Source organism: Clinocottus analis, unplaced genomic scaffold (genome assembly GCF_023055335.1).
Source record: "Clinocottus analis isolate CAN_PGR_092001 unplaced genomic scaffold, fCliAna1.0.p SCAF_8, whole genome shotgun sequence".
Lineage (NCBI taxonomy): Eukaryota > Metazoa > Chordata > Actinopteri > Perciformes > Cottidae > Clinocottus > Clinocottus analis.
In genome coordinates this window covers 4,001,768-4,022,146 of record NW_027176240.1, presented here as the reverse complement: position 1 = coordinate 4,022,146, position 20,379 = coordinate 4,001,768, and the positions used below count along the sequence as shown (strand labels likewise).

Here is a 20,379-nt window from a genome sequence, read left to right as displayed (position 1 = left end):
AGGTCACGCAGAGTGGGACTCGCACCGGTCTGGTTCTGGTCTTCAAAACACTCAGCGTTTTGCTCTCGACACAGACACACGGCGACCCGGTTTACAGGTGGTCTCGACTACAACCCCCCCCCCCCCCCGGCTTACACTGAACCATGCGACGAGGTCGCGGTTCACTGCCAGAGAGACACAAGAGGAGGATGTGGCGGTTCAGCATCACGGGGCTAAATCCCCCCTGAAAACCAGTGTGGACCTAAAAATACATTTTAAAAAACCCTACTGTATTTTTTTGACTTACCATGTTTGAGGTAAGCGCGCATAGAGTGTGACATGTCAGATAACTTCATCACACTTTCGCTAGCAGCAAGTTTGATTTTTCCATCGCCTTCCCGGCGTATCTGGAATGGAATGTAAGTCACGTCTCTCTCTCTCTCTCTTACGACCTCCAAATAAGGCACAAAGACCATGACGATTATCAGGAAATTAACTAAAAAGGGCAGAGGGTCGACCATTGTGAACGCCCATACAAGAGGAACTGAACTGCTAAGTCGGCGGATTGATGCGCTCTTCCTGAAGAAAAAGCGTTGGTCAGCATCCGCTTCCCTCACCCCCCTTTTTTTTTTTTTTTAAATGTCATCGGACACAGTCGTAAACATGGCGACTAGTCCTTCAAGTTAATTATACAAAAAAAGGGACTGGTCGCCGTTTTCTTGAGGCACCGGTTTCATACGGAGAGGAGGTGAGGACGATCTGTGTGCAGTCCAGTCGCGCAAAGACGCCTTCATTTGTGGTTGGATTTCCATTTGTCGTCTTCATACAGAGAAGCCTGAGGCAGCACAGAAAGACAAGTAGGACATGAGGGAGGAGGGAGAGTGATGCAATCAATACCTGATGCTCTCTCTCAGGACAGAGTTATGTTATAGACATGTGTCTCTCTCTCAGTACAGAGTTGTGTTATAGACATGTGTGTCTCTTAGTACAGAGTTGTGTTATAGACATGTGTGTCTCTTTCTCAGTACAGAGTTATGTTATAGACATGTGTGTCTCTTAGTACAGAGTTGTGTGATAGACATGTGTGTCTCTCTCAGTACAGAGTTGTGTTATAGACATGTGTGTCTCTCTCAGTACAGAGTTGTGTTATAGACATGTGTGTCTCTCAGTACAGAGTCATGTTATAGACATGTGTGTCTCTTAGTACAGAGTTGTGTTATAGACATGTGTGTCTCTTAGTACAGAGTTGTGTTATAGACATGTGTCTCTCTTAGTACAGAGTTGTGTGATAGACATGTGTCTCTCTCAGTACAGAGTTGTGTTATAGACATGTGTGTCTCTCTCAGTACAGAGTTGTGTTATAGACATGTGTGTCTCTCAGTACAGAGTTGTGTGATAGACATGTGTCTCTCTCTCAGGACAGATTTGTGTTATAGACATGTGTGTCTATCTCTTAGCATAGAGCTGCGTCACCTTGCTCTCTAACACTCGGTTCTGGCCCGAGCTGCTGAGCTCCTCCAGAGTCTCTGCTGCAGGTCCGTTGAGGGTTTCGGGCAGCAGGAGGCCCAGGCAGCCTGCAGACAGACCGCTCAGACAGAACACGGTGAAAGGCATCGAGGTGTGGAGAGCCCGCTGCAACAAACACACACACACACTTTTTTACGATACTATTAATTAAGAGGATCTGAGAGATTCCCGATCAACATCTTAGTTGGCCCACTGAGTGTGCAGCCCACACTAATGACACAATGAAATTAGCTTAAATCTATGTTGTTGTCTGGAACAAGTCACAAATCTGTCTGCTGCGCTAACAGATGTTCTGTGGTTAAATTGCTGAGCCTGTTGATGTCAGCGATGTCAAAAAAACTCTTTTTAGTTGTGATTGAAGCCTAAAGCGAATAAGGAAGTACAACTGCATGAATAAAACTGTCCTTACCATGGAAGGAACAAACGGTGCGAGGATTCCTCCAACTCTGCACGACATGGAACAAACTCCCAAACCGGCATTTCTAAGACACACAAAAAGAAATCATAAAAAACCTTTATATAGAAGCCCATTGCAAGTCATCGTTATGACACAAAAAAGTCAAGTAAAAAAAAAAAGTATGAAAAAAAAGTGACAAAAAAAAAAGTATGAAAAAAGTGACAAAAAAAAAGTACAAAAAAAAGTGACAAAAAAAGTCTTGACAAAAAAAGTGACTAAAAAAATGTATAACAAAAAAAGTCATGTCAAAAAAAAGTATGACTTTGTTCATACTTTTTTTTTGTTTTCTGTCATTATGACTTTTTTCTTGTGCCAAAAATGGGCTTCCCTAGATTCAGGCAGTGTGACGTCGGTGAACACGTCGACATGCGGTGTGTATTGTTCCTTCACCTGATCACTGTCGGGTAGAGCTCAGAGGTGTAGACGTAGGCGATGTTGAACGCTGCACTGACCATCAGTTTTCCCAGAAGCGCAAACGACGTAACGCTCAGCAAAGTCCCTGCCAACACAAAATAATCAGCCATAACATTAGAAAAACTTCCTTGTGAGCTAATGACATCATGGTTGCTTGTCCTAACGGATGAGTGGATTCGAGACGCCATCTTCCAGGTGGTCTGAGCAATAACCAAAAAACCTACAGCTGCTGAAAAAAAAGCAATCAAAATCCTTCCAATCTTGTTCAAAGCCATCTATAAATCTAATATTGAATTAATTCCCGCCACTCAAGAGAAGGGCAGTTCTTTGAAGTCTTTTGCTCACCTGCGTTTTCGGGCATGAACATGGAGCAGAAGCAAGCGGATCCAGCCAGACACAGGAAACTGGCCATGCTTTTCCTCCTCCCGGCCCTGAAAGACGAGACGCATCACAACGACTCACCGGGACGCCTCTCGACATTGTGCACCTCAAGCTTTTAACGCCGAAAAGCTGTACTAATCAGCAGTTTTAGTAGAAGAACTCCAGAGAGTAAATAATGAACGGACATGACGCCTAATACTGGTTCAATGAAGCAGGAAGTACTTTTTCATTTTTCACACACGGCTTCTGATATTGCAAACATTAACCCCTGTCACAAGACCTCGAATGACTTTTCATGAGTCAACGTCTCCAGGCAGCAAGATGGAAGGTTGAGCTGTAAAGAAAAAAGGTGTTACACAGGGTCAGTGAGCTAAAGGGTGTGTCTGGTTGTGTGTGTGTTTGTCTCACCAGTGTTTGTTGATGAAGTACATGCAGAGCGGGTAGGCGGGCAGCTCCACCAGGCCGTACATGGCTACATTGACATAGCGGCTACCAGACGTCTCGGCGGCTCCCAGAGTCAGACCGTAGTACACCAGACTGCATGCGTACCTGCAACACACACAAACACAAACATTAAAAAGGAGAAGCTGCTTTTCTTTTCTAATATCCTGATATTCCATCTTCAGCATACTCAGCCGCGCCTTGACATTTCTCTTGTGTTGTGTTTGCAGACGCGCGCCCTGCAGCGTCTCTTGAGCTTGTTTACTGTCAGCTGCGCAACAGAAAACACTTCTGCTCTTTCAAGCGCGGGAACTATTTAATATAACCAGACTAACTTGATCTTCTCCTCTAGTGGCTGGAGGATGGAAAGTGCAACAAGTGTGGGAGACAATTTATCACAAAACAAATGTTTTCCATGATGACAGAGTAAAAGTATTTTCTAGAAACGCAGCTGTAGTACTGAAAATGCTGTGAAAGGCTGTGTGTAACCAAAACGCCACGGTAATGCATCCAAGTAAGGAAGCGTCAGAGTCAGTGGCAGGATCTGAACCAGCAGCTCCAAGTCTTTACCGCTTCGGGGCGGCGGCATCGTGCACGTTTTCTGTTCTTCTTCCGCGGGCGCGACACTCACCAGACATACATGAGCACCATCGTCCTCAGACGGAGGACCGGATGGATCACCAGCTGCAGGACGCCCGCCCCCCTCCTGCCACGGTTACGGTCTTTGGCAGCGCCGACGCGTTTCAGCGCCAGGTGTTTGACGGGTTCGCCGTTCCTCGCCGCGATGTAGCACAGAACCTAGAGAGACGAGACGGACGGTCACGACTCCATGTTTCGCAGATCTTTTTGCCAATCTTTCACCTGTAGAGCTCATGATGTTTTCCATTGAAATCAAGGAACAAGGGACTCCACGGTCCACACTTTACTAACCCAGACATTGGGACTGTATAAATATATTTCACCTCTTCAGCTCGCTCCGTCTGACCCTGAGAATACAGCCAGCGAGGAGACTCTGGAAGAGTTCTGGAGGAAAGGAGAGATTATTGTATTGGCACAAATTTGTTTTATCTGGATATTGCATTTGAAAAAAGCGCGGCCTTTATCATGTTTACATATTCCATTTTGTTTGGTATCAGTTTTTCCAACTCGTGGTTATTAATGTAACGTGAGATCGTCCTGATCAAGTGAATTAAGTGGTGATTTGCTGGTGAGTTAAAAGCCGTAAAAGACCCGGACAGTCGTTGTTTCTTTGGGCTAGTGAGGAAGGTATCAATTATTTTTGTTTCTGAAGTCTAAAGTCATGAAATTTGGGACGCAAGTCCAAGTCATGCGACTTGAGTCCACACCTCTGGTTATTTGTAATTTTTAAAAAAAAGGCTAAAAGATGCAAAATAATAATAATACATTTAAAGTATTCAGCTTTAGTTTTCTTCGTTTAGATTCTTTAAATTCCTGTATTCCCTTGAAACTGGTGGCGATCAAACATTACACGACATTTATCCAATCCGTTGGTGCGTTTTAGGACCTTCTCCTGAGAGGAAATGCTTCTAATAGTTTGGGTTTTGGGGTGGATGCTGGAGGAGACTCATCTCTCTGAAGGTTTGTACTCACACAGACATCAGGAAGAACAGGACCCCGGACGAGTTAGCCACCACGGCCAGGCTCCTCCACGGCCGGATGAAGTAGCCCAGAGCTCCAAACAGCGCTATGCCGACTGCAAAGCTAATGCTCGTCAACGTCCCTGAAGGAGGAAATACAATTGAACAACTAAATTAAACAGCTGAGGAGCAGCAGGGTAGTTTAGTGTCTAGTGACCTCATTGTAATGGAAGGTTTGGTTCCTGGAAAAGAAACATGATAAGTTCAAGCCTACACAACTGTTTTTCGCCTAAATCAACTACATCTTATATTGTATGTCTAACCTCTGTATTCAATTTAAAATGATAAATTATATCAAAGAAGAAAAGCAGCAAATCACCAAGTTAGAGTGAAGCGAGGACACCGAGCCAACATTCAGTATTTTACCTGAAAAATAACCACAAAAAAAAAAAAAAAGACATCATGTAGAGTGATGCATGATGGGATTGTTTTGGCGTTCGCGTACCGGTCATGGCCCAGTAGGACTTGCCCACGTACTCCTGTGTGAGGACGAAGCAGACGAGGCCGATGCCGCCGTTCATCAGCCCCACGAGGAGACGAGACGCGGCGAAGACCTCATAGCTGGGCGCGAAGGCGGTCACGTAGCCGAAGACGACCTCAAAAAACAGACCTGGGACGAAGAGGAGGGGGAAGAGGAGGAAGAGGAGATTTGGATCTTTGTGGATGCATTATTTATTGTCTGCATGCAGCGTGAACGCGCCTGAAACATTCAAGAGGGCCTTCAAATTGCCCACATGGGCACAAGAAGGCATCCGTCAGTTTGTGTTATTATGAGTGCAGTAGAGTTATAAAAAAAAAAGCATATGCAGTCATAAGACAGAAACAGGGGGTAACGCCACAAAACACACCAGAGAAACAACTTAGTGGGATGTGTCCCAACATGTTCTCCATCCACAAATGTATAATGCCATGATTAGCATGCATCAATGCAACTTTCTTTCCCCCGATAACTCACATAAGTGCATCTAAAACCAGTATTAAAAAAATATGATGACTTGTTTATGTTTATATGCTTAATAAAGTTGTATATTATCTAAGTGGTTGTGACAAAAAAATAATATTGATTTGTTTTTAACAGCTGTGAAATTGAAAAGTGTATTTCCCAATTTTTCGCTGCACAATTCTTTTTTCTGAAACTTCTGATTTAAAATCAGTCTTAACTTAAAATAGGACTCGACATCTTCTCCCTACTTTTCAATTCTGGATCGGACTTCAAAATGTTAAATCGACAACTGGACAAACACTCTGAGATCGTCCTCACCTGTCAGGTAAACGGGCCTCCTGCCGATCCGGTCGGAGAGCGGCCCGAACACGACGTTCCCGATCAGAAGCCCGGCGAAAAACAGCGATCCGGCTAGACTGACCTTATAGGCCTCCTGCTTGATGAGAAACCACTGGGGAACGCAAAAAAGCACACATGCCGAGAGTCAGCGGCTCTGGCTGGGTAAAGGTGATGATGGACGCATATGGACTCTAGCTCCCCTCACCTCCGTCACGATGGAGTCAATGTCCTCTTTAAACGTGACGTGTCGGTGGAGCTCTTGCTGGCTGGAAGGGACCCCGTCCCGCTGCTCGATGTGGTACTCGGGCGTCGATCCAACCAGAACGATCAGCATAGACTGACAGGCCATGTACACCTGAAACACACAGACCACTAAGGTACCAACCTGGGGGACGACGAGTCTACAAGAAGCAACATTGCCGTCGCCACTGCAGCAGCTGTGAGCGCGGTCGCACACATGGCTCATCGGCTTGATAATATAATTCCTTATATTTTGTAGATATTCTTCATATTCTTCATCAGCTTACTGAGGTCAGTATAAACACAGCAACGAAGCTGTAGTTGTGTCTATGAAATGTCCGGTTCCCAAGGGAATCAGTGATGATAACCTGTGTATGAAAGGCCCCACTTTCATTTATGTTGAAGTTGAGTGTTATTGATGAAGTGCTCCTTAATAAATGTGCTCAGAAAATAAACTTGAGCTAGATAAAATAAGCTTTCAAAAGCTATAAAACGCATCATCTCAAAGCCAAAATAGTGTCATATGAATCAAACTATTTGCACAGCCTGAATATGTAAAGCAGTAAAATGCAGCACAAGCACTAAAGCAGCTGTAAGTTATTACAACATTGTACTGTACAATGAGGGTTTTAAGAAGATTTTTCTGATAATAATTTACTTATATACTTGTACTTAGGTAATGTTTTGAATGCAGGACTTTCTACTTGTAGAGAAATATTTCATTGTGAAGTATTGTTACTATTACTAAAGTAAAGAATCCATCACTTATCCAGGACATTTAAACCATTCATAGGAGTTGGCAGAAAAAGGCTTCACTGCATCATTACCTGGCCCATTGTAAATCAACAGCGGACTCGCATTGTGTCTTCAGTGTCACATGTATGATTTAGTTTGGTGAGCAAGCTAACGAGCTAGCGTTAGCTAGAAGACGGGTCAACTTTAACAGTGACGCGAGCTTTGACAAACTCCATTGGAAAATGTCAACATTTGCGATCACATTTGGTATGGGATACCATACATGCCATAAGGGGGATTTACTTTATATAGTTTACAATAAGTGGGTTATTTGTTATAAATCCGGCACCTGTGTGACGTACCTACTAGCCATTTCTTTTCAATAGGACATATGTAAACAGTTTTGACATTTATAGTGCGCGTCAACGAAGGCGTACAGGGTCACAGCGCGGCAGCTATTTTTAACAAGTACGCCACGTGGAAACAATACAAATAAACGTCCGTTACAACAATATCGTGTTCAAACAACTTTTGTACGATTTGCCGAATTATAAGAGGACACCAGATCATGTAGCTGGTCGTTTCTCCGAGCTGCTGCATGTGAAATATTTCCCGACAAACAAGGAAATGCTAATCTTTCCTTGTTTTCCAAGGAAGTCTGGTGTGGAGTTTTCTAGCGCGCAGACTGCACTTCCTGCCCTCGCACAAAGCTAAATTATAAATAAGTGGCGACAACTTTATAATGTCGACCCGCCACTAAATGTGATTTAGTTGGTCCAGAGCAACGTTAGTGGGTGAAAGCCACGTCGCGCTATTGCTGCGACACACGCAGACTCCGCGGTTATTGTTTTGTCATATAAATACATATGAAATCCATTCACCTGGGTGAGAACGAGGACAGCCACCGCCCGCTTCTGGTAGGGTCCAAACTCGCCAACAACTTTGAGAGCTTCTTCCAAATCCATCCCCGGTACGGCGGCCAAGGCGGCAGCTCTGTGGTTTAACGTCCCCGCCAGAGACGAATAAGCAGAGTGTGATCCGAGCTCACTTCCGGCTTGGCTTCGTTCCTGCATGCGCTTTGTTACTCGTGTTTAATAACGGCAAATAAAGCGTGGCGGAGTCAATAATTTATTTATAACAAGGCCCCTTTTCCTTTTACAATTCCAATATATAAACTAAAATACATTAAAAAAATCTCTCCTCATCTTAACACACAAGGAGCCAATTAACTAAATGAAAACAAAGATTTGTAAAAGCCTAACTTTTTTTAACAGAAAACAGTGCATACAAATATGTTAAAGCATGGATCCAGATTAATGGCGAACATAAAATGCTTCGACATTAATCCAATTATTTAAAAAAAAAGTTCACTTTGAATTATCATAAAATCATTTGCAATATGATATGTCTCCACAATGTACATTCAATCTTCTTCCTCCATTGGTTATTAAAAACAGTGGCAGCATTCCAAAGGTGCATTGTTACAAACAACTAGTTTACGTCTTATATACACATATATTCATTTTTTTTGGGATCATGAAGTCTTGTAATAGTAATTCGTAATAGTACGAATTATATGCTTAAATGTCGCTAAAGCTGAATGGATACTGATGGTCAGTTACCGAGTTATTTAACAACTCATCATTTTTGCTGCATGCAGCCAAGCCAACATTAGGAACAACCTGTATAGCTATTTGAAATGAAAAAAAATATGTTGTCCATTGTTTTGGCAAGAAACTTAAAAAAAAATCTTCCGAGACGAGTAACAGTCAGACGAAGGCATGCAGCTGGACGCAAAAGCACACATACTAAAACAACTGCTTTAAATGTCAATCAGCTGACGCTTTTATACAATAAGTGCAGTCCAATTGACACGTTGCTGCAAGTTCGTGGCTCTCGATGACGTAGTGTATCCCGTTTCTATGAGAAAGGAGCTTCACGACGTCACAGTTTCTTTGTTGTCTTGTGAATCTTCGCTAAGTAGCCCATCTTCCTCGGATCTCGTATTTGAAGGGTCTCCATGAGGAACACTGGGGGTTGGAGCATGGTTGACGTCGGTTAATTCAACTTTGACGGCGGTTGGTTCAACTTTGACGGCGGTTGGATCAGGTGTGTTGATGGATGGACTGAGTTTGTTGGGGTTTTGAGCTTTGCAGAAGCCTTTCTTAAATTTAACCATGAAAAAGACACACGCAGCCACACATACGAACAGCAGCCCAATCACTACCGCCACAATTTTTAGAACTGAATTGTAATAATAGAGCGGATTCTTAATGGCTTTACTAACTTGTTTACTGACTGGGTTAGATATCTGACAGGTGATAGTCTCATCGAGGACATTGTTCAGCGTGGTGATGTTTATGCTGTCCTTCTCTGACCCCTTCCACTCTTTCTCTCCAAACTTCCAGCCGAAGGCGATGGGCTCCGCCTCGGCGGTGTCCGTCACACAGCTCACGAGGCAACTTTCCATACCAACTACGCACGTCAATGTTCGTAACGTCACCGTGGGCTTGCTGAGGTTACGGATCCACACCGCATCGTAGCTCTCCCCGTGCACCTTGTCGTCTATCCCCAACGTATACGTGCCCGTGTCCGCTTTGGTCATGTTCCTGACCACCAGGCGTGCGCTCACCGTGTCCATGTCGGCGCGCCCACTAAAGGGGGAGTACACCTCCACGGGAATCTTGTTCTTGACCCACTCGGCCATCATGTCACCTTTGAACTTCCACAGTATGTTTGAGATCGGATCAGAAGAAGGGCGACTCACGTTGAACGTTAGCTCGCCGCCATCCGTGAAGTAGGCCCTAGTCACCTTATCTGCGGCCACGGCTCGGCACAGCGCCGCTAACAGCAGACACAACTCGCTCAGCTTCGACATGTCCTCGGATCAATTCGCGACTGGAGGAATAGCGATCTACACAACACCAAAAAACAACAACAGCGGAGGCGGCGGCTTCTTTTCCGGGGTAGACACACTTCGACGGCGTGTCGACGCCCTTTCTTTCTCTCCGCGTTTCGGCGTTTCTGGAAACCCAACGGGCGGAAATAACGCCCATCGATAGAACGTTCACACACGAGGACTCGCTTCCTTTTCAAATAGGTGTCCATGTCAGTGCACGATTAAAATTCGATTTTCTAAAAGCGGAAGTAATGTTAAACGACTCATACATTATGATTTATATGTGTTTCATATATTAAGTTACTCGAGAGAATATTTTTCCTCTGTAGAATTGTTACTTTTAGTCCAATAAAATATGTAAATAATTATTCCATAGATGACTGCCGTGACTTGCTATTGCCCGACACGTCTGTTATTTATTACGGGATTACCGTGTACATTATTTTAAATCTAGTAAGTATACCACTAATTATGTTATTTAAAACGTAGATAAAACGTAGATGCGTGTTAGCACGCAGTTCTGGATGCTAACACGCATCCAGAACTTTCCCCAGCAAGCCACTCGTTTTGAAAAAAATAAATGTAAATTAAAAAATATAAAGTAGATTGATGTTAATAGGAACAACAGAAAGACCAATAAATGTTCAAGTCAACATTATACAATTTGTATTATCTGTGACGAATAACGGTACGTCTAACAGGCAGTTTTCCGGACACCACAGTAAGACTATTTGATTGGGGAGCATTACTCACCACTACAGCTCGAGAAACCGAAAGTAAAAATAAAAAAACTTTCCTCATTTTACTTGTGCTTAGAATTACAACTAATACATATAATATCTTCTTTTTTTATCATTTAGTAATTTATTTCTTTATTTTCCGAGATTATTAGTCATTCGAGATTTATTTTATAAATGCATTCAGGTAAATAACGACATAGTAAAGAGACAAAATATACAAAGTAAGCCCAAACCCATAATAAACAATATATATCTTAGAGTAAATATAACTATTCTGATGTTTAGATGTTTTACTGTGTACCCCCCTTTAATAGCAGATTACTGCACATGCAATTCAACGCAAGTAAAATGTGTGTTTGGACACAATAGTTGATTTGAATATCATGTTTAAATGTATGTACATCAACTGACTGCTGCAAGTCCATTCATCTCTTGAGCTGCGAGTTGACTTTCACTGAAAGTCAACTGTCTCCTAAAGATTACATGAGTAGTTTGGACTACTTTGGTCCTCAGTTATGAAGGGATCGCTGAAACAAACATGCTGAACCAGAAGCTGTCTGTCTGAAGTCTGTTTATCTTAATGCGCTCTTGTAAACGTCTTGCTGGGTGAGACAACGCAGCCAAGAGGACAGCATGACTGATGCTATCTGATGTCTGTCTCTAAATACTGATCATTATCATGTTTAAACTTTAAGCAGGAATGTTATATATTTATTGGCATTTTAGATGTTTCCAGTGAAATATTAAGACAAAAAAATATCGATACTATCGATACTTTGCTGTTGTAAAGATTACCATCACTGCTCTGGAAAGAATATTTAGTGATATCTAAATTATAAACCACTAATTCTGTTCTGAATGTGTTTTTAAATGCAATAATTTAGCCACAAAAAGGAAGCAATTAATGATAGGAGTAGCTCCTCGTATTAAAGTGCTAAAGATACCTTTCCCACCCTGAAGGCCTACGTAGTTCTTGGACACGCTTGGAAAGAGGACGGGTATTGTTGTTGCTCGCAATATTCAAACTCATTTAAAAATGTCACACTGTTCCTTTAGGGACTGGAACTTTCGCCCAAAACACTTCCAATACAGCAGTTCCACGTACTAATCCTGAAATATTTGCTTATTATAAAATATGTATACATTATATAAGACAAAATGTATAAATCTAAATCCATTAAGTCATATAACATTCCACCTTTCCTTCGCTGTCCAAATCAAGAGCCACGTCATTGGTTCACAAAGTTTCCGGATGGGATCCAAAATAACCAACAACCTCTGCACAGTCTAAACTTAGAATAGTGAAAATATGTTAATAAATATGTTAATATGTCAATATATTAATAAATTCAACATCTGTAGGGTTTTGGGATATTTCCAGTTACTTACATTTCTTTTTTTAAGTTTCACCATATTTTAGATCCTTAATTTGGACAAACAAGATTAATCCTGTTTGTCTCTCAGAATAAGTAAAGCGCATAATATTCAAAATGCATCTACTGGAATGAATAATTCACAACAAGATGGAAGTATAAATCTCTTTATTTTTACAAGCAACTGACGGTGAGACATACAAGACTAAGCACAAGAGACATTCATCGCAGAATCCTAACATTTATTAGACAAACTAGATTAAAAGTAGTTGGACAGTAACAACACGTTTAAGAAGAGTACGTTAAAACTGTTTTAGTTCTGAGAGCGGAGTGGGAGTCTGGATGTTTGTGGCGTCGAGGCTTCGTTTTCTGGCACTTTGTGCCTGGTGGGGACCTTTGTCTCCTTCTTACCACCTTCTTTAGCTGGAGAAGAGAAATTGCAGGAATACAGAAGTATTTTCGCTGCATCACCTTGAAGAAGGTACGGCCGTTTGCTCCCGTTCAAGACGAGGTGGTTTTAGCACAGATGCACGAGACAGAAAAGGCACAAGTTAACACGTTCATAAATGACTCAAGCCACAGTTTGACTACAAACAGAACATACTTATAGTACCAAGGGATTCCTTTAATTGATTTTATTTGTATGAGCAAAAAAAAAAAAAAAGGCAGATTATAAACTCACGGCCCCATCAGCGTCCGACCCACCAGCCCAGACGGATTTAATCTGATCTGTCCAACGTGAAAATCCAACATGATTGAACACAGCAAGTTGGGAAGTAGTTGTGTACATCCTCATGGTGGTTTGGGTTGCGTACAAAAGTAGAGGGCTTTTGTCAAGACAGTAATTGTATTTCTTGATACAAGATGAACCTTTTTCTTCCGGCTTGTCGGGGAGACTCGACACGTCTCCGTTGTGCTGAGCAGCTGAAGGGCGACAAAACACACAGAGAATAATACTCAGACCAAGCTGCAGGAAAAACCCTCACTGTTAACAATAAGAATGTAGTTTGATGAATGTATTCATATCGATGGGTACTGATCACACTGAATAAAACATGTCTTTTTTTTTAAAATCTGTAAGGAAAGAAAAAAAAAAGGAAGTTTGGTCAAAAAGCAGCTAAGACAGGAAGTTGCACACAGAAGGGTGTTTTACAAGATGGGGAAACATTATAAATACTGTGGAAAGTAAATTTGGATTAAAAAAAAGGAACAGAAAAAGAGAAGGAAGCTAAATCTCACTAACCAACTTCTGACCGGTAAAACACACTGAGTGAGTGAGTGAGTGAGTGAGTGAGTGAGTGTACATACATACGGAACTAAACAATAAAAACAAGTCCTTCTCAGCTTGGTGTAACATTCTGGGGGCGTCAACACAAGTTTCTGTTACAAGAAAATGTTGCCACAATTCTCAAGTGATCGCGGCACGACAAACATAATCTGTCTTAATGTTCAATTTACCGCCACATAAGAGAAAACAGAGAGAGAGAGAGAGAGATAGAGCGCCAGTGAAACCGGTCCGTACCTGTCCTGCCGTGTCGTAGATGATCTCCGAGCAGACTCCTCCTGACTCAGGTCTCTGCTCGTCTCCTCCAACCTGAACCCGGCACAGAAACATCGGGTCTTTGGCGTAGATCCCGTCGCTGGGCTTTAAAACTCCTGCTGCCTTATTTCAAATGTTGCCGGCGTTCAGGTGAAATAATGATGATGATGATGATGATGATGAGTCACCTCTGCTGGTTCTCATCTGTATTGTCCTTCATGTTGGCTGTGTCGAGCATGTGGAGGAAGTACTCGGATGCTTTACTTCAGTATAAGTACTAAATCACACTGTAAAAAATACTCTGTTACAAGTAAAAGTGATACATTGAAATGTTACTTCAGTAAAAGTATGTTAAGTATAAGAAAAATTGAATTTAAGTATCAGAAGTATACAAATGCCCCCCCGTGACTGTTAGATGAGATTCATTACAAAGTAATCTGATTACTTTCTACATTAATCAATAACTCGTTTGGTTTGTACAAATAGTGAGAAATGACTTCACAGTTATTCAGAGCGAGAAAGTGAGACCAGTAGATGTTGTTTTATTTGGGTAAGAATGTGAAAAGTCACTGCAGATTCAAATAGTCATCCAAATAGTCAGCAGGCCGCGTGTTAAACAACTCTTCACTCTGTGGCTTTTATCAATAACAAGAGATTGTGGACAGATTCAACTGGTTTACAAAACCAACAAGATCTTATGTTTTATTTATGTTTAAGGCTTAAATATTGTTTTGAATTAGTCCCACTCTCTTCTAGAGATCATTCTCTCCCAATATTCTCCCTAACGTCTACAGCAATAACTTGTGTGTGAAATCCTCTCTTACCGCCTTATAAATTAAGGAAAACTGTATTACAGAATAACATAGCAGCCGATGCAAAAACTCCTCCGTGGACTAATTGAACCTGAACATGAATAAACTATTTCAGGCGGGAATGCTGAACGTTGTTTAAGGGAACAAAGATGAGAGAGAGATAGCCGAGAAGTTGTTTCTCAATTCAAGACAAACAGGAGAAAGTTGAAAAGTGGAAATTTGACTTACAGATCAACTGTTTTCCGGGTTTTCACGGACACTTGGAAACCCTGTTTTAAGGGGATAATGTGACAATAACAAGCAATCTGTTGACATCCAAGATCCAAACTGACGACTGTACAATCATCTTAAGTACTTAGACACACACACACACACACAGCTGAGGTCCGACACAGCCCGAAAGTTTAAGTTTTTATTCATTAATTTAAGTTACACGGAGGAAATCAGGGACACAAAAAAAAAAAATAGAAGAAAAAAAAAAAAAAGATTGAAGAGGTTAGAAAGAAAAACAGCAATCATTCCACATCAAATGGCAGAATGCGTCCATGGATCTGTCCGTACACGCTGATAATGCACACTACCGACTAAAATACACCGCAGAAACAAGACCTGCGCTCTGCTGTAAAGTGCAGACGCGGCGCTGTAGCGTCTCCCGCTAACGCTAACGCCCCCTCGACTGGGATGCGGCGCGAGCCCTCAGGCCAGCGGCGTTTGTGCCACGTCAGCAGAGGGCTGAGGATCGGGTTCGCGTCTCATTACGGGGCCTCTTGCGATGACTTGTTTTGACAAGAAAAGAAGAAGAAAAAAAGATATATTGATATAAATCAGACCGCACTTTGTAAAAGTCATCCGCAGAAGAAGAAGAAGAAGAAGAAGAAGGTCCCGTACAACCATTGCGAAAACGTAACTGCGAATACGGAAAGTGTATTTAAGGACGCCCACCGACCACAGATAACAAATCCAGTGACATCACAGAGAGAGAGTGTATGTATGTGTGTGAGTGTGTGTTGTGTGTGTATATACATTTATTTTTTTGTTTTATTGCAGCTGCAGGTTTTGAGATCAATTAGGATTTACTCGTTTTCTCCGTGGAGGAATTCGGTTCATGGATTTTGATCTTTTAACGTGAAACACCGGGACATTTATGGAGGTGGTGGACCGCCAACCACTGCTGTTAAGGCGCCTTTGAGCTAGGCACTACACCCCCAACCCCACACGGCTGGTTGAGTAGGGACTGCAAATGTTAAAAAAATAATAATAATAATAATAAATGGTCCCCAACTTTGAAGACATAAATGCCATCGTCTTTCTGCGAGAGAACTTATAAATTACCGTTGAAGAAGAAGGAGGAAAAGAGAGAGTAGCACCTACTGGACCTTTACATAATCAGAGTGGACTAACTACAGCTGGGAGGAATATTTGCAGCTTCATGTATATACCGTAGTATTAATGCAGTACTTGGTGTTTTTTTATTTGTTTTAAAGTTTGTTGCCGCTGAAGGAGTTCTCGTGACTCCGCCTTCTGTCAAGCGGCCAGACACTTAAAAAAAGAAAGAAAAAAAAGAAATGGCATTTCACCCCATTAATACCCAAACACTCCAGCACTTCCAAGCCCTGAATACACAACTTTTAGTGTCAACACATTTGGCAAATAGTCGTCATCGAGAAGAGAAAACAAAAAATAACAAAAACATTGAAAACAGACGAGTTCACATCAAAAGTAGAATACAGATATTTTATCTTTACCCACAAAAAGTTCAAGTTACGACTAGCTTGAAAAAAAATAAAATAAAAGAGGAAGAAAAGTAAAACATCACCATGTTCTACAAAGTGTATGTGTGTATGTGTGTGTGCGAGGAAATGTTAGTTTATCCGTCAGTGTGTGTAGAGAAGTCTGTAAACTCACAGGAACAAGCAACACGTCTTTCATCATCAACACAGGAATCCTCCTCCGGAAAAGAAATACAAAATAAAACATTGTTGTTGTTTTTTTAAAGTCCACGTCACATCATTTGCATTCCCAAAGTAAGCAAATCCATCACCACGTATAGAAGTTTGTCAGCTGGCCACTAAAAAAAAAAAAAAATCTCAAATCTTTCATTGGAAAAAAGAAGAAGAAAAAACAGAGAAAATAATATTTTAGTGTCAACTATATATATACTATATATTTATATTTTTGTTCTTTTATACCATTTAAACATATGGTATCTCACGTGTTGCTCTGGTAATGGTCCCCGGCAACGTCAATGAAAAAGTACAATGATTAAAATAAAGACACTGATCCCCCAAATTCATCCAGCTCGTGTGTGTGTGTGTGTGTGTGTGTGTGTGTGTGTGTGTGTGTGTGTGTGTTTTACTTCAGCGTCTTTGTGCACTGAATTGTGGGAGGGTTTTTTTCTATGTCATTTTGGCGATTAGTGTGTTGTTTGTGCGTTCAGAGTGGACTTGTTTACATGTGTCAACATTTTTAGTGTACAAGTCACACGCACTGACGCTTTTTTTTTTTTTATTGTCGGAATATTAACATTGAGGCTTTGTAGGCATAGTTTAGTGTGTTTAGTGTGTGTTTAGTGTATTGCCCGTTTAGTGTGTATTTGTGTGCGTCTCTACGCGTTGGCGCTGATGCTCTGTTTGTAGACGGCGTGGTAGGCGTTTCGGAGCAGCACGTAGGGGAAGCAGGACTCCAGCAGGTCCATGGTCAGGAAGGGCGACTCCTGCACGATCTGAAACACAACAGACGTTCAGATCATAGAAATGTTTAAATAGTTGTGCTGCTCACTCCTGATGCATCAGAGGCAGACGAACCGTGTGGGGCTCATTCTTCTTCTGTGTTATTGAAGGTAGGCGTGTCTTATTGAAGGTAGGCGTGTCTTATTGCAGGTATAGCTGGTATTATTGAAGGTAGATGTGTAATATTGAAGGTAGATGTGTATTATGGAAGGTGCATGTGTATTATGGAAGGTGCATGTGTATTATGGAAGGTAGATGTGTAATATTGAAGGTACATGTGTAATATTGAAGGTACATGTGTAATATTGAAGGTACATGTGTAATATTGAAGGTACATGTGTAATATTGAAGGTAGATGTGTAATATTGAAGGTAGATGTGTCTTATTGCAGGTAGGCGTGTCTTTTTTAAGGTAAACATGTCTTATTATCACTGGTTTTTCATCAAGCATGTGTTTGGGTGATTTTCACCCGACGTGAGTGAACGAGGGTGAAAACATTCTGCATGAGTTTTAACATTGAAGGGAGACTCTTCCTTCACAGGACAAGACTCACATGTCCCAGGAACAGGTGAACCAAAGAACAAGTTCATAGCTCCATTATTTATATTTTTAATCATGTTTTAATGACGATTCCCTAATTTTTAACCCAATTTTGAGACTTTTTACAGGGTCCCCCGTGGTACCTGTTTTAAAAAGAGTACTTCAACTTGCCTTGTATTGTTGTATTTTAAGATATTTTGATGAAGTATACTTATCAGGTACATTATAATTATATCGGGTGAAATATACCCAACGTTAGTGATAGTGTTACTATTTGTAACGTTAGTGTTCGAGGGTTAAATGGGCTCAACGGTCTCTTAACTCGCCGTAAAACACACAGACGGGAACATTAAAACAAGAAATTAAACACTTATTTATTAGTCTTTCCACCGTCGAACAATCAGCAAAATAAATCCAAGACGGTGTTTCTCTCTGCTGTTTATCTCCCGCCTCCACAAAAAAAGCTTGTCTTTTAGTTTACCTTCAGGATGAGACACCAGAGAGAATAAATACACACAGAAGAAGCTTTAACGTGCCGCATAAACTACCGTCAGTAACCGTTAGATTTACCCAAATGGGTCCAATGAGTTTCCCTACAGTCTGCAGAACATCGTCTGTTTGCCTCTTGGTTCGTTTGCGAAAAGGAAAAGCAAACTGGACCAGAACAAAAAGGAAATAATCTAGATATTTCCCGCTAGTTTGGACCAATCGACCTGAACACTCTCTCTCTCTCTCTCTCACCATGTCCAGCAGCAGGTAGACAGACTCTCTGTTACGCGTCGTCATCTTGTCCGTCTCCTGGCCGATCTTCAGCAGGCTGGATGAAGCCAGCTGCGCACACACACACACACACACACACACACACACACACACACACACACACACACACACACGTTTTTATACATTTATAAAACGTCAGCAACAAAAAATGTAAAACTCGCCGCACTACCTTTATGCAAACGTACGTACTAAAATTGATTATAACATTAACCTTGCAGCGATGTATCATGGCGTTTCATTACCAGCTGCCATGTTTTAATAAGAACATATGCAATAAAAAAAAAAAAATCTTTTTTTATCTTACAGCCAGGAACTCCTTCAGGCGGTCCTCGATGCTCCCCTTGTGGATGGTGAAGAGAGCCGCAGCGATCTGGTTGATGGCTTTGGCCAGGCAGTGGATGTTGTTACAGTGGCCTGTAGGGGGCAGCAAACACACGCCGACGGTGAGAGAGAGCAACAAGACCTTGTCTCTGTGTGTGATAATCAAATTAACTCTGACGTTTGTGGAAGACCCCGCAGCAGAGATTCTCCACAAAAAAAGAAAAAAAGAAAAGTGGAACCATTTTTAGCGGGGAAATTATGAATTTCCTCTTTTTGGATTTCATGCAAATGAACGCCATTAAGTAAGTGTGTGCGTGTGTGTGAGATGCATAAAAAAGAGAACGTGAATATTAAGTGTGTAATTGTAAGTTCACACGGTGGCTGTTTTCCAGACGTGCTGCTGGAAAACCAATTGCTGGCCAGTATGCCGCCTGCATACTAACAATGGCAAAGCCCATTACAACTCATTATCCTCTTCAAATGTGCCTTATTAACAATGGCGCCTCTCATTTCAAGGTTGTTAAGAGGCAACGTCTTGATAATTCATCCTCTATTGACGAAATCTCTTCGACTGCTTATCAAAAAGCCTCATTTAACGTCACCGAATGTGTCTTTTTTTTCCATGGAAATACATGCAGCAGATGGAGGTTAAAACAGTTCCCGATAGATAAACTGATTTTTTAAAAATTATGTATAAGCTAATAGTTAAACAAAAAAGGTACAGAAGGAGGATGATGATATAGCTCTTGTGCAAACGAATAAATCCATCCGAGGCCACGAGGTCGATCTCGTTTGCATGCACGACCGCCTCGTGCCGTCGATGCAGTAAATTATGTTTCCTGCGACGGGTCGTATTTTTCTCCCGCGCTGCGATTAATAAGCTCTGGAATACAGAGCTCGATATTTTCATCATTCATCATCAAAAGTTACGACGTTATGGAAGAAAACACGAGGTAGTGTGACGGCGTTTTGTTAATAGGATTTGAGTTTGGAGAAAAAGAAACTAAAATGTGTGAATACCAGACAATACCTTCGATGGCCGGGCTGTACTGTGACATCACGTTGCTGGCCAGCGTCGGCAAGGAGACGGCCACGAACACCATCAGCAGACAGGCGATCTTGTACTCCTCCTCCGGACTGATGTTCTCTGCACAGACAAGCTCTTTTCAGACATGGATTACATAACATTGCTTCCATCTGTCAAAGCCAGTCAGGCACAGAAATGCTGCCACGAGACTCAGACACCAACACCGAAACACTAAAAACAAGGAAAAGGAAAAGTAACGGATGACAGAACATGGAAAACATTAAAAACGGTTCAAATCTATTAATTAGTAGTGATCTGATATTTCTATAGCAGTATTTATGTGATTTCATTGCCTTTTTGTTTTTATTTGCAACCAAATATCACTGGTTTAACAGCATTTAAAACTATTTGATTTTGTAAAACAGCGCCCCCTTAGCAAGTTCAGGCGGAGGGTGGTACTGCAGGACATCAGACAGGAGGCGTCCAGAACGGAGACACAACTAA

At 41.7% G+C, this 20,379-nt stretch overlaps 3 protein-coding genes across 11 annotated transcripts in view; all 3 read right to left on the bottom strand.

Annotated features, from left to right (window-relative positions):
* Positions 1 to 288: 288 nt before the first annotated feature.
* slc22a15 (solute carrier family 22 member 15) lies at positions 289 to 8,118 on the bottom strand. Its single transcript, XM_068567192.1, has 13 exons — positions 7,996 to 8,118; positions 6,345 to 6,494; positions 6,119 to 6,251; positions 5,303 to 5,467; positions 4,811 to 4,940; positions 4,162 to 4,222; positions 3,831 to 3,997; positions 3,167 to 3,307; positions 2,723 to 2,808; positions 2,354 to 2,462; positions 1,916 to 1,988; positions 1,453 to 1,611; positions 289 to 814 (listed from the first exon to the last, which is right to left on the bottom strand). The coding sequence occupies exons 1-13, from the start codon at positions 8,077 to 8,079 to the stop codon at positions 770 to 772; spliced, it is 1,503 nt and encodes a 500-aa protein (XP_068423293.1). The 5' UTR covers positions 8,080 to 8,118; the 3' UTR covers positions 289 to 769.
* A 115-nt stretch (positions 8,119 to 8,233) lies between these two features.
* Positions 8,234 to 10,185, bottom strand: LOC137779444 (lymphocyte function-associated antigen 3-like). The gene has a single exon (XM_068567161.1). The coding sequence runs from the start codon at positions 9,990 to 9,992 to the stop codon at positions 9,051 to 9,053; it is 942 nt and encodes a 313-aa protein (XP_068423262.1). The 5' UTR covers positions 9,993 to 10,185; the 3' UTR covers positions 8,234 to 9,050.
* Positions 10,186 to 14,876: 4,691 nt separating this feature from the next.
* The window catches only part of nckap1 (NCK-associated protein 1), a 31,629-nt gene continuing 26,126 nt past the window's right edge, over positions 14,877 to 20,379 (bottom strand). For 5 of the 9 annotated variants that reach the window (XM_068567389.1, XM_068567391.1, XM_068567392.1 and 2 more), the window contains 4 exons: positions 19,879 to 20,010; positions 18,832 to 18,941; positions 18,489 to 18,578; positions 14,877 to 17,200 (listed from right to left, as the gene is read on the bottom strand). In XM_068567389.1, coding sequence (XP_068423490.1) covers positions 17,084 to 17,200; positions 18,489 to 18,578; positions 18,832 to 18,941; positions 19,879 to 20,010 — 449 coding nt within the window. In that variant the 3' untranslated portion in view covers positions 14,877 to 17,083. The remainder of the gene's footprint in view (positions 17,201 to 18,488; positions 18,579 to 18,831; positions 18,942 to 19,878; positions 20,011 to 20,379) is intronic. The other 4 variants (XM_068567393.1, XM_068567394.1, XM_068567397.1 and 1 more) reach the window with 1 other exon arrangement.

What these genes read in the sequence shown, in the direction of transcription:
- slc22a15 (XM_068567192.1), bottom strand. Translation starts at nt 8,079, where the DNA reads ATGGATTTGGAAGAAGCTCTCAAAGTTGTTGGCGAGTTTGGACCCTAC. An exon ending in CTGTCCTCGTTCTCACCCAG is followed by an intron (nt 6,495 to 7,995) that starts GTGAATGGATTT and finishes TGTGTGTTTCAG; the next exon opens with GTGTACATGGCCTGTCAGTC. An exon ending in CTGTTCTTCCTGATGTCTGT is followed by an intron (nt 4,223 to 4,810) that starts GTGAGTACAAAC and finishes CCTTTCCTCCAG; the next exon opens with AACTCTTCCAGAGTCTCCTC.
- LOC137779444 (XM_068567161.1), bottom strand. Translation starts at nt 9,992, where the DNA reads ATGTCGAAGCTGAGCGAGTTGTGTCTGCTGTTAGCGGCGCTGTGCCGA.